We start from the raw sequence: 12,686 nt of genomic DNA on the forward strand, positions 1-12,686 counted from the left end.
AAGTCTTTGAAAAAATTATCAAGGCTCACATTTGCGAGAGCCCGGCAGGAAAAATTATGCTGAGGGGAAACTAGCATGGGTTCATAGCAGGTAGATCATGCCTGATTAATCTAGTCTTTTTTTATGACCAGGTTACAAAACACCTGGATGCAGGAGTAGGGGTTGACGTTCTTTACTTAGACTTCAGGAAGGCCTTCGATACAGTATCCCACCCCATACTGGTGAACAAGTTAAGAGGCTGTGACTTGGATGACTACACAGTCCAGTGGGTGGCGAATTGGCTAGAGGGTCGTACCCAGAGAGTCGTAGTGGATAGGTCAGTATCAGCCTGGAAGGGTGTGGGCAGTGGGGTCCCGCAGGGGTTCATCCTTGGACCGATACTCTTCAATGTCTTCATCAGCGACTTGGACAAGGAATTGAAGTGTACTCTGTCCAAGTTTGCGGATGGCCAAAACTGTGGGGGGAAGTGGACATGCCGGAAGGCAGGGAACAACTACAAGCAGACCTGGACAGGTTGGACATATGGGCAGAAAACAACAGAATGCAATTCAACAAGGAGAAATGCAAAGTGCTGCACCTAGGGAGGAAAAATGTCCAGCACATCTACTGCCTAGGAAATTACCTGCTTGGAGGCATGGAAGCAGAAAGGGATCTTGGAGTCCTAGTGGACTCCAAGATGAACATGAGTCCGCAGTGTGACAAAGTCATCAGAAAAGCTAATGGCACTTTATCGTGTATCAGCAGATGCATAATGAAAAGAACCAAGGAAGTGATACTTCCCCTCTATTGGGCGCTGGTCAGACCGCAGTTGGAGTACTGCGTGCAATTTTGGACACCGCACTTCAAGGGGGATGTGGATAACCTGGAGAGGGTCCAGAGAAGGGCCACTCGTATGGTTAAGGGCTTGCAGGCCAAGCCCTATGAGGAGAGACTAGGGCACCTGGACCTCTTCAGCCTCTGCAAGAGAAGTTTGAGAGGTGACCTTGTGGCTGCCTATAAGTTCATCACGGGGGCACAGAAGGGAATTGGTGAGTATTTATTCACCAAGGCGCCCCCGGGGGTTACAAGAAACAATGGCCACAAGCTAGCAGACAGCAGATTTAGACTGGACATTAGGAAGAACTTCTTCACAGTTCGAGTGGCCAAGGTCTGGAACGGGCTCCCAAGGGAGGTGGTGCTCTCCCCTACCCTGGGGGTCTTCAAGAGGAGGTTAGATAGGCATCTAGCTGGGGTCATCTAGACCCAGCACTCTTTCCTGCCTATGCAGGGGGTCGGACTCAATGATCTATTGAGGTCATTTCCGACCCTAACATCTATCTATCTATCTATCTATCTATCTATCTATCTATCTATCTATCTATCTATCTATCTAGATAGATAGATAGATAGATAGATAGATAGATAGATAGATAGATAGATACACACACGTGTATATCTCTCTATCTGTCTATCAATCTATATAGTGGAATTTCATTTTAATCACAGAAAAATGTGGGCTTGGGGTTACTTTTTTAATCCAAAAATGGGTTGGGTTTTTTTTCATCAGAGAAAACCAGGATCCCTGCTGATGAGGGGGATGTAAAAACCAGAATAGACTAAACTAGTATCCTCTGACATTGGCTTCATTAAGACCTCGGGCAAGTCACATTATCATCTGTCTCTCATTCCCTCTAAATGCAAATAGTCCAAGGTTGTTTTTTTTCAGGCATTAGAGCCCCATCCCCTTCTTGCTGAAACCAATAGGCTCTAATTTGTTTGGCAGTTTCCTTTGAAACCTAGCCCTGTTTGCATTACACTGAAAATGACACCAGGCCATAGGTCTCTGGGACATGAAATACAGGCTGTTAGAAAAAAGAAAAAAGGCAAGAAAGGAAAGAAACTAAAACTAGAAGAATGGGTGCTCTGCACGCCCACCCTCCTGGTGGGATAATTAAATACAGTAGAAAAGTGGGCTAATGCAGCATTTCTCAACCCGTGGGTTGCAACCCAAAACTGGGTCACCAGAATATGTGAAGGGGTGGTGAAGAAACTTTAAATAAAAATGGATTATCCTTTAAAGGAGAAAAATGTGGGAAACAGTGGCTTTTCCCTTGCAGACTGGCAGAGCTCCAGCCTGCAAGGGGCTGCTCGGGGCCCCTGATACCCCACACCCTGTGGGGCTGGCTGCAGTGGGTCAGGACTGGGCATTGATGTTTACAAATGGGTCCTGGTCCAAAAAAAGGTTGAGAACCACTGATCTATGGGACTGACAAAGTGTGTGAAATATAGGTTGCCGGGGGGGAAAAGGCGATGAGAAGGAAAAGGAGTTACAGCAAGAAGATGCTCCTGGTGGGATGTGAAAGGAAAGTGGGGTAAGAAAAGTGGCATAGCCTATGCAGGGTTTAGATTATACTTGGGAAGGGGAGGGGGTTTGGCTAGGGATGGTGCTGGGTTGCAGTGGGTGATCCTGGCAGCGAGTGTGCTTTGCTTGGTGAGGCTTGGCTGAGGGGGTTGCAGTGGGTGACCCAGGCAGCCCCAGGGTCTGATGCAGGGTCTAGATTGCGCTCGGGAAGGCTTGTCTGGGGATGGTCCTGGGTGGCAGCGGGTGACCCTGGGGCTGATTCCCAGCCTGCGGTGCAGCATCCTGACCCCCGCTCTTCCCCAGGAGCTCAGCCCACCACACACAGCTGCTGCTACCCGGAGCCCCCGAGTCCCTGCCCGCCCGCCCGCGACCCCGGGCAGCAGCAGCCAGTCGCGCGGCTGAGGGGAACGCGAGGCTCCCGGCCGCCACCTGCGAGGGCGGGGCCGGGGGAGAGGAGCCGCCGCCGCCCCCTCGCCCGGCGGAGCGCGGTGTGGAGCGGCGCTGCCATTGGCTGCAGGGCTCCCCCCTGATTTGCATGCGCGGACAGGGAGCCCGCCGCCGCCGCCCGCCCGGCAGAGGGGGAATGCGCCGCCGAGGGAGCGAGCGCGGCGCGGGGCTGCGGGGGGGCAGGCTCCGGCTCCAGCGCCAGCGCCCGGCCATGGGGCAGCCGCGTCGGCCCGCCAGCTCCGCCGCGCGCGGGAGCCTGCAGGTAGGCAGCGCGGCCGGGCGGCGAGCGCGTCCCGGGCAACTTCATGGGGGAAGGTGCCTGCGCGGGGCGTTGCGTGGGGGGACCCGGGCTCTTCGTGCGGGGCAAGGGGCTGGGCAAGTGGCCCCCTCCCCTGCCAAACTTTCCGTGCCCCCGCCGAGGGGAAGAGCCAGGCATCGGGGGGCTCCCGGGACCCTGGGGGGTTGGATGTGTGGTGCTGCTGATTGCATGCGGGGGGGGGGGTACATCCCATGGGCTCGGGGCTGTGATCCTCCAGCCAGGCAGATCTGCTGTCTGACCCCCTGTGCCTGGTGCATAGGGGTGGCTGCTGATTGCATGGGAGGGCATCCCATGGGTTGGCTCCAGCGAGGCAGATTTGCTGTCCACCTTGTACATAGGGCATAGGGGTGGGTGCTGACTGAAGGGAGAGGGATGCATCCCATGGGCTGGGGGTTGTGGAGGGGATGCTCCAGCCAGGCAGACCTGCTGTCTAACCCCCTGTGCCTAGTGCATAGGGGTAGCTGCTGATGGCATAGGGAAGGGGGTTGGGGTGCATCCCATATGCTGGGGGCTGTGATGCTCCAGTCAGGAGGATCTGCTGTCTAAGCCCCTGTGCCTGGTGCAGAGGGGTGGCTGCTGCTTGCGTGGGGATGGGCATTGGGGTGCACCCCAGGTGCTGGGGGCTGTGGAATGGATGCTCCAGCCAGCCGGATCTGCTGCCTAACCCCCTGTGTTTTCTTTCTGCCCCCTCCACACAGCATTTATTCCTCGTCCTGCTCTTCACCGGCCCCTTCAACTGCTTTGCCAGCTACAGCCGTGCCACTGAGCTCTTCTACAGCCTCAATGAGGGGCTGCCGGCCGGAGTGCTCATCGGAAGCCTGGCAAGGGACCTGCAGCTGCCTGGCTGGGCAGCAGAGGAGGAGATGGGGGCAGCACAAGCAGTAGCTCAGGGGCCGGCGCTGAGCTTCAGCCTGGCATCGCAGGGGCTGGGTGGCCAGTATGTGAGCCTGGACAACCGCTCAGGGGATCTGCACACGTCGACGCTGGAAATCGACCGCGAGGCGCTGTGTGCAGAGAACGGTGCCGGCACCTCGCCACCCGCGCCCTCACCTGAGGCATGCCTGCTGCTGCTGGATGTACTGGTGCTGCCCCAGGAGTACTTCCGCCTGGTGAAGGTGAAGATTGCCATCCGCGATGTCAATGACAATGCCCCGCGCTTCCCCGTGCCCCACATCCGCCTCTGGGTGCCTGAGAACGCACCGGTCAACACACGCCTGGCCATCGAGCACCCGGCCCTGGACCCTGATGTGGGCACCAACGGTGTCCAGACCTACCGCCTGCGGGACGACTATGGGGTCTTCACGCTGGACGTGGAGGAGAATGAGAGTGGGGAGAGGACCCCCTACCTCATTGTCATGGGTGCCTTGGACAGGGAGGCCAGGGGTGAGTACGTCACCCTCATCTTCGCAGAGGATGGGGGCACTCCTCCGCTGGTTGGCAGTGCCACCCTCACCGTTGGCATCAGTGACGTCAATGACAACTGCCCCCAGTTCGGTGAGTCCCAGCTCAACGTCACCCTATGTGGGAATTCCAGCACTGGGGCCCGCGTGGCCACTGTCCATGCTCTGGATGCGGACTTGGGTTCCAACGCCCAGATCACCTACTCCTACAGCCAGAAGGTCCCACAGCCTTCCAAAGACTTGTTCCACCTGGATGAAAGCAAAGGCATTGTTGAACTCTCCAGGAAGATTGATGGTGATACTCCGCGGCTCCACCGGTTGATCATTTTGGCCAACGGTCCTGGGTGCATCCCTGCTGTGATCACTGTCCTAGTGTCCATCATCAAAGTCATGATGAGACCTCCAGAGGTGGTCCCTCGTTTCATAGCTAATGAAGTAGACGGGGTGGTTTACTTAAGAGAATTGGAGCCTGTAAACACTCCAGTTGCATTTTTTACCATAAAAGACCCAGATGAAAAATACAATGTTGATTGCTACTTAGATGGTGATGGGCCATTCAGATTGACGCCATATAAACCATACAATAATGAATATCTGTTAGAGACTACAAAGCCTTTGGACTATGAGGTACAGCAGCTCTATGAAATATCAGTGGTTGCATGGAACTCAGAGGGATTTCACGTCAACAAAATAATTAAAGTGCAAGTTCTGGATGATAATGACAACTCACCAGTTTTCTCTCAACAATTAATAGAATTATCCATTGAGGAAAACAATGCCCCCAATGCTTTCTTGGCCAAATTGCATGCAACAGATGCTGACAGTGGAGAGAGAGGGAAAGTGTCCTATTATCTAGGGCCTGATGCTCCATCCTATTTTGCTTTAGATAAAACCACTGGAGTTCTTACAGTTTCCACCCAGCTGGACAGAGAGGAAAAAGAGAAATACAGGTACACTGTCAAGGCAGTAGATTCTGGATTGCCCCCCCGAGAATCAATAGCTACTGTCACCATCACAGTACTGGATAAAAATGACAATAGTCCTAGATTTATCAATAAGGATTTCAGCTTTTTTGTACCAGAAAACTTTCCAGGTTTTGGTGAAATTGGAGTTATCAGTGTCACAGATGCTGATTCAGGGCGAAATGGATGGGTTGCCCTTTCAGTTGTAAATGGAAGTGATATTTTTGTAATAGATACTGGCAAAGGCATTTTGAGAGCTAAAGTCTCTCTGGACAGGGAGCAGCAAAGTTCCTATGTCCTGTGGATTGAAGCTGTCGATGGAGGTGATCCTGCTTTGTCTTCTACTGCAAAAATAACAGTTCTTCTTCTGGACATAAATGACAACCCCCCTCTGGTCTTGTTTCCTCAATCTAACATGTCCTATCTGTTGGTACTTCCATCTACTCTTCCTGGCTCTCCCATCACTGAAGTGTATGCTGTAGATAAAGACACAGGCATGAATGCTGTCATAGCTTACAGCATCATAGGTAGAAGAGGTCCTCGACCTGAATCATTTCGGATTGATCCAAAAACGGGTAACATCACCTTGGAGGAGGCACTGATGCAGAATGACTATGGTCTGTACCGGTTGCTTGTGAAAGTCAGTGATCATGGCTACCCAGAGCCACTTCACTCTACAGTCATGGTAAACCTTTTTGTCAATGACACTGTTAGCAATGAGAGCTATATTGAAAGTTTGTTAAGAAAGGAACCTGATATCAATATAGAGGAAAAACTGCCACAAATATCTATAGAGCCTACACATAAAAAAATAGAGTCAGCATCTTGTGTGCCTACCTTAGTAGCTCTGTCAATAATAAGCTTGGGATCAATCACCCTAGTGACTGGGATGGGCATTTACATCTGTTTAAGGAAAGGGAAAAAGCCTCACAGTGCAGATGAAAATTTGGAAGTACAAATCCCACTAAACAGAAGAATTAACCTACACATGTTGGAGAAAAAACCGATGGAGATTTCAAATATCTGAGGTTTCCATACAGACATTTCAAACGACGTCTAACAAACCTTGGATGATACTCGAACTCCAAATGGAACATGTGTTGACAGAGATTACAATGAAGGACCACTAATTTATAATTTAATAATAATATACATGTAAATAGCTGTTTACAGTTTTTTAACTTCAAATTCAGTGTACAGCTTTTTTATGAAATCTTAGTACTAACAGCTAGCAATCTTTCTCTGAAAACACGGATATCATTTTCAGCCTTCATAAACCAATCAGATCAGTGATCGCAAAGAAAAAGGAAGGTAAGATGATAATGCATTAAACTTCAGTTTAAAAGTCATTGTAACCACAAGAGGGCTTCAGCTACTCCTGTGCGGGGAACTGTTTGAGGTACTGTCCATGAGACAAATGCAGAGTATATTGTATATTTTAAATATATTGATTATAAAATAAAACATACACAGGCATAGACACATTTACACAAAAGAAAGGTGTGCCCTACTGTATGTAAAGCAAAAAGAATAGGGAAAAGAAAATGCACTAGGAAAACAAAGAGAATGTTTATTACCTCACAAGTAAAGTTTGCTCATTATGAAAGAAAAGGCATTAAAAAGAAGTGCAATTCCTGTGGAGCAAGAATGCAAGATGTTGTCACACAGTGAGAATTTGAACTGCTGTGACATCTAAATCTTTCATTTACTGCAGGGCTATTATCTTTGCACAAATTACCAGTTGCTCCAGCAGTTTACTGGCCATTATCATGGAAAATTGTATTAATAGTACTTACAGCAAAGACAGACAAAACTATATGCCCCTCTCAATAAGTCTGTGGCCAGATACAAGGAAGCAAGGGAATGGCTAAATCCTTAGCTGTCATGGAAGTGTTAATTTTTTTTTGTACTTTCAGCAATCTGTCAGTAGTACTTCATCACTTTGGTTGTATAATATATTTTTACGTGATACTTCTGAATCTGTTCTGTCAGATGAAAACAAAAATCATTTCATATTATTAGCAATTTTAGGACTTAGTTTATACTGACTATTGCTGCTCTCTGGATTGGTATTTCATGTGTAAGATCTAATTTCTGAGTTTTGGCTCCTACTCCTGGCTCCTTTTTATTGGCTTTGCTTTTGGATCAGATCCAAAATCTTACGTGTAAGACTGGTGACATATTTTTTTGATAATTTATTCTTTGCTGTATCCTCTGCAACAAAGCAGATTTATCAGTGATGTATTACTTTCACTTCATTGTAAGAGCTGGGAACTATCTTTTGTATGATGGTTACATCAAATTTCTCTGTGTAAACAAGGTAAATAAGTGTTAAGCTTAAGATTGATTATTTTGATTTCTGGCATCATATGTCTGTACTGTACCAAAAGTGTTTATATGTCTGCAAATTAAAGCTATATATTTTCATAATAATTCATTCCGTCTGTACTAGCATTTTAATGATATAGCTGAAGCTTACTCTTTTTACAGACTATATCTTCTCACATTTATCTGGTCATTTACTGCTCTACTTCTGATGTAATTTATGCCATCATTTTATACTACTTCCAAAACATATTATGCTTCAAAACAGTAATTTGGGGAATAGTCTTCCACCCACTGAAGTTTGTGGCAAGGCTTCAATTGATATAAATGGCACAGAATCAGGTTCTCATTTAACTAATATATGCAGTACATCTATAGATTTACTATATAAAAGTTGACTAATATTTTTCTCCACTATAGGCCCACTGAAATCAGTGTTGTTTTTTAGTATAAGCAAGAGTATCAGAATTTGGCCCATTTTTTGCCTTACTAGCAAAATTTTCTTTCAGAATATTTTTTTAACTAGTTCCAAATATTAACATTTTATTAGACACTTTCCGGACATGCTTTGTTTGTGCACTGTTAGTTGGCTATAGTCCATAAAAAATTAATTCAGCCTGTCAAATGCCTCTGGTTAATCACCTTGTTTTTTTTTCCTTTTAATATTATTAATATATGAAAATGGTATGTATCCATGAAAATTCATGTGTCAAAAAAGAGACAGCAATTATTATCTCTGAAGAAAAATAGCATTAATTCTTTGAAAATGGTTTCTTTATAGGAGATATATTATGATGTTTTGGTGGGCTATTGCTTCATCCTGGACATATCATTTCTTGAATATAGTGACAGGTTAAGTAAAGTTAAATAGTATTTTCTACATTGTTTCTGGGTTTCTGCATTGTTTCTGGATTTTTCAAACTGCAAGTCCATTCTTGGTTCCAGTAAAGTTGATAACAGTTTTATCATTTACTTAAATATAAGCAGGAACAAGACCATAACTTTAAAATCATGGAATCCTGTGATCTTAAAATGGTCAAGATTGTGGGTTTTTCACTCAGGCCTTGTCAACACACAAAATTGCACTAATTTACTAATTCAAGTGTGGCGTTTTTAGTTTGGCTTAAATGGTTCCTGTTTAATATTTAATTAACTTAGATGACCCTGTTTTAATAATTGTGTGCACAGTCTTTTGCTCCTTGTTTTAATAAATCAGTTTCACTGAAACAAGCACTGTCGTAAGTAGATAAGATCATATACTCCTTCTTTGGTGTAAGGAGCTTTTCAGTGTTAGGGTATCATATTCAATCTCATGAAAACCCCCTTTTCAGGTAATCTCACTGAAGAAGGTAAATGCTGCAAGACAGGATTCCATTCTTCCTTCCTTTCTCTCTCTCTCTCTCTTTTGGAAAACACATATTTATATTTTGAACTTCAAGCTATGCAGTAGGCAGCAGGTAAAAAAAGAGTTACTGAGCATGCAGCAGTTTGGCTAGTGACGAGCTCATCAGTTATCTGAAATTGATGGCACATTACAAGTTTTGCACAGAAAAAGTGCTTTCATTTTCCTGGTGTGTAAAATAAGAGGCCCATTTCTGCAGACCGTGTTGTTGCCAGTGTATCCCTTACAGAAATTCCTTTCATGTGAAAAACATTTTGTAGTGAGTGGAGCTAAAATAAATTAGACTCTAATATAATAGGCCCATTTTACTAACACCTTGTGGCAGTGCACTTGCCAAAGTATATGCAAATCTTGTCAATGTTGGTAGTTGAGCTGGCACAAAAATAAATGTCCCATTCATTAAACAGTCCAATATCCATTGGCCGATTTGGGAGTAAGCGGGTGCTCTTTTTCCAGTTCAGTAAAAATGAGATTGGCCTAAACTTTATGCTGCCAAAGGCCTCAAAGCACTGCAATGCAAATATATATTTTAATTAGAATTAGCAAATTACAAAAAAAGGACAAGATATGGGCAATAAGCCCAGGGAAGGTAAGCATAGCAATTAGTTCAGGTTCTTCCAGTTTATTCTTTTTAAAGAGATGGGAGCTTCATGGGTCACTGAAGTTTTCTCCTTTTTTTTCTCCCCCCACCCTTTCTTTCTATAATGCAGAATTATCTAATCACTGATAGTCCTAAAGCAGTTTTTCTCATCCTTTTGGCCCGCATATAAGATGACTGCTGCAGGGTCAATCAGCAGGCCAGATCAGGCCCTGGGGCTTGGCATCACTCCTTCCCTACCCAATGTGCAAGGATAGGGTCCTGAGGGCCCATCACTACCCTCTGCCTGCCCTGCATGCCAGGATTGGGTTCCAGTGGCCCAGCCCTGCCCTGTACCCTCCCCTCAGTGTGCCTGCACTAGGGCTTAGTGCCACTCCCTCCCGTTTCCCTCACACTGGGATTGGGGCTGTAAGGCACAATGTCACTCTTGTCCAGCTCTGCATGCCAGGATTTGGTACCCCATCCAGCACAGGGCCCAGCATTCTCCATAGGTCTGGAAATTTAGCAGCAGAGGAGCAGTGCCACCACTTACCTACAGCTAAATTCTTGGACTTGTGGGGAGCCCCACAGGCTGGAAAACAGTGCTGCATGCCAAATCTGGCCCAAGGGGCAGGGATTAAGCATCCAGGTCTTCAAAGATAGGGTCAGAAATAATGCAGTGAAAAATAAAGCATTTTGCATGCATTTTGCAAATAAAGCTTGATTTTCCTAAGTTACCACCTAAAACACTAATTACTCTAATGGCCTACCTGGGTTCAATGCCCTGATTCAGCAAACGCCTTTGTCTTCTTTGCTGAATCAGGGTTCAACTGTAGGAGTGTGTCTGCAAGGTCTGATCTACAGTTCACTAAAGCCCATGTAATGACTTACAGCAGGGCTGTCAGACTCACCTAGGCCTTGGGCTCGATCCAGACGGTGGGCATCTTTGTGGGATGAATCCAGCTTGGGGTGTAAGGGCTGTCAACAGCACAGCGGCAGCAGTAGTGAGGTGCTCAGTGGCAGCACGAGCAAGAGTCCAGTGGTGGTAGCAAGAAGTCTGAGGGAGTTAGTCCAGGAGTGGTGGCAGTGAGCTAAGCTTACCACTCATGGCCATGCCCAACAGGGCCAAAGAGCTCCAGGTTTTTTGTCAGTCAGTGTCTCCAGACTTCCAATACTCACTGGTAGCCTGGTGGGATGGATAGGCTCCATGGGCTGGATCACTCCCATAGACTGAACATTTGGCACCCCTGACTTAGAAAGCTTTGAAGGAACCTCTGAAGTATGGGAGGGAAACCTAGTCCCTCTGAAATCAGAGATGACAGGGATCCTGGTTTTTTCTGATAAAAAAACCCCCAATTTTTGGATTCAAAAAATGAACCCAAAATCCAAAATTAAATATATATATATATATAGTGACATTTCATTTTAATAATGGGAAAAATGTGGATTTGGGGTTACTTTTTTAAATCTGAAAATTGGATTTTTTTTTTTATATCAGAGAAAACCAGGATCCCTGGTGATGAAAATCCCTTTGACTTAGAAGCTGACTTGGCAACTTTGACATACTTAGCACTTCCACTTCAAAAGATGTCAGTGACAGGATTGTCAGGGTCTTTCTTACCCAGAGTTGGTATACTATAGGAGACCTGCAGAAGAGCTTGCATATTGATAGCTGTCTGCTGTGTACTGAGTTTGGCACCAATTTAATTTATAAAATCATTTGCCTCAATATACTGTAATATTCACAGAATATATTACAATTAAAAAAAAAATTACCATCACCCAAATGAAACTTAACTTTGCTTCACAGAGATCTTTTTCTAATAGAGCACATGTAATGTTAAGCAAACGAATGTCCTTTATTACCCAAAATATCTGTCTTTCAAGGAGATGTCTACTGAAATGTTAACAGAAACTACAGGTACTCAGCACCTCTAGAATTAGTCCCATAGCTTAATAAGACTTCCTACATGCATAAGGGTTATTCACATAAGTAAAAGTTACAACATTGAGCTTTATATTTTATTTTAAAATAGTCTTTGATTTAATAGAGTGGAAAATGTTCTATAAGAGGCATTTGGAGACTTCTAGCTTGTTACTTTGTAATAGGCCATTCTGAGTTATGAAGTTTCACATAATTTGTAGCACATAACTTAAAGGTTTATAGGTTATAGTACGTGTAAAAAAATACCTGTTCATGCTTCTCCTTCACTCTCCTTATTGGGCTGAAACTGCTAGTAAGAGGATATGCCTCACATTTGAATTGTGATAGAGGAATTCTCTGACTTTGGCCAGTAGTGGGAAACAAGCTAAACTATTAAGGTTTTCAAATTCTAGAAAAGAAAGATACTTTACTTCCTGCTAAGAAAGATTACCTGTCCAATACTGGGTGAGCCAACATTTCAGAATTTTTCATTTGTTTTAGCTTAGTTTCATCAGAAAGTGGAGTTTAAAATCCAAGGGCACTTTTACACATGGTCCAGGAGTGTGTGTGTGGCAAGAGGCAGCAGCAAAAGCTGCTCTAATTAAAGCACTGCCACATCTTGTGTATTAATGTTCCCAAGCTTAAAAATGGCAGCTGGGGCTCATTTGCCAAGCTTTAGTTCAAGCATCACCTCCATCATTTTTAAGTGTGGGGACACTGATACACGAGATACAGGAGGCTGCTGGAGTGCAGTAATTGGCACGCTCCAACAGACTCGATTAATCAAATCTGTTCTGATGCACTGGTATTGCAGCACATTGCAGCAGCCTCCACACTCGTGTATAGGCACTCCAAATGATCAACCCTTGAATATTTTTAAGAGAAGAAAGAAAACACAGCACTGAACACAGAAAACTATAAAAGAGGGGATAAGAAAACACTGTTCTGAATGAGAGAGATTAATAATTTATGATGCATTCAATCATTTA

The 12,686-nt window shown here is 45.3% G+C and overlaps 1 protein-coding gene across 1 annotated transcript; it reads left to right on the plus strand.

Annotated features, from left to right (window-relative positions):
* The first annotated feature begins 2,909 nt into the window (after positions 1–2,909).
* On the plus strand, positions 2,910–7,906 carry PCDH20 (protocadherin 20). The gene is made up of 2 exons (XM_059722757.1): positions 2,910–3,050; positions 3,806–7,906. The coding sequence occupies exons 1-2, from the start codon at positions 2,925–2,927 to the stop codon at positions 6,494–6,496; spliced, it is 2,817 nt and encodes a 938-aa protein (XP_059578740.1). The 5' UTR covers positions 2,910–2,924; the 3' UTR covers positions 6,497–7,906.
* The last annotated feature ends 4,780 nt before the right edge of the window (positions 7,907–12,686 follow it).

This window comes from Alligator mississippiensis, chromosome 1, assembly GCF_030867095.1.
Source record: "Alligator mississippiensis isolate rAllMis1 chromosome 1, rAllMis1, whole genome shotgun sequence".
NCBI lineage: Eukaryota > Metazoa > Chordata > Crocodylia > Alligatoridae > Alligator > Alligator mississippiensis.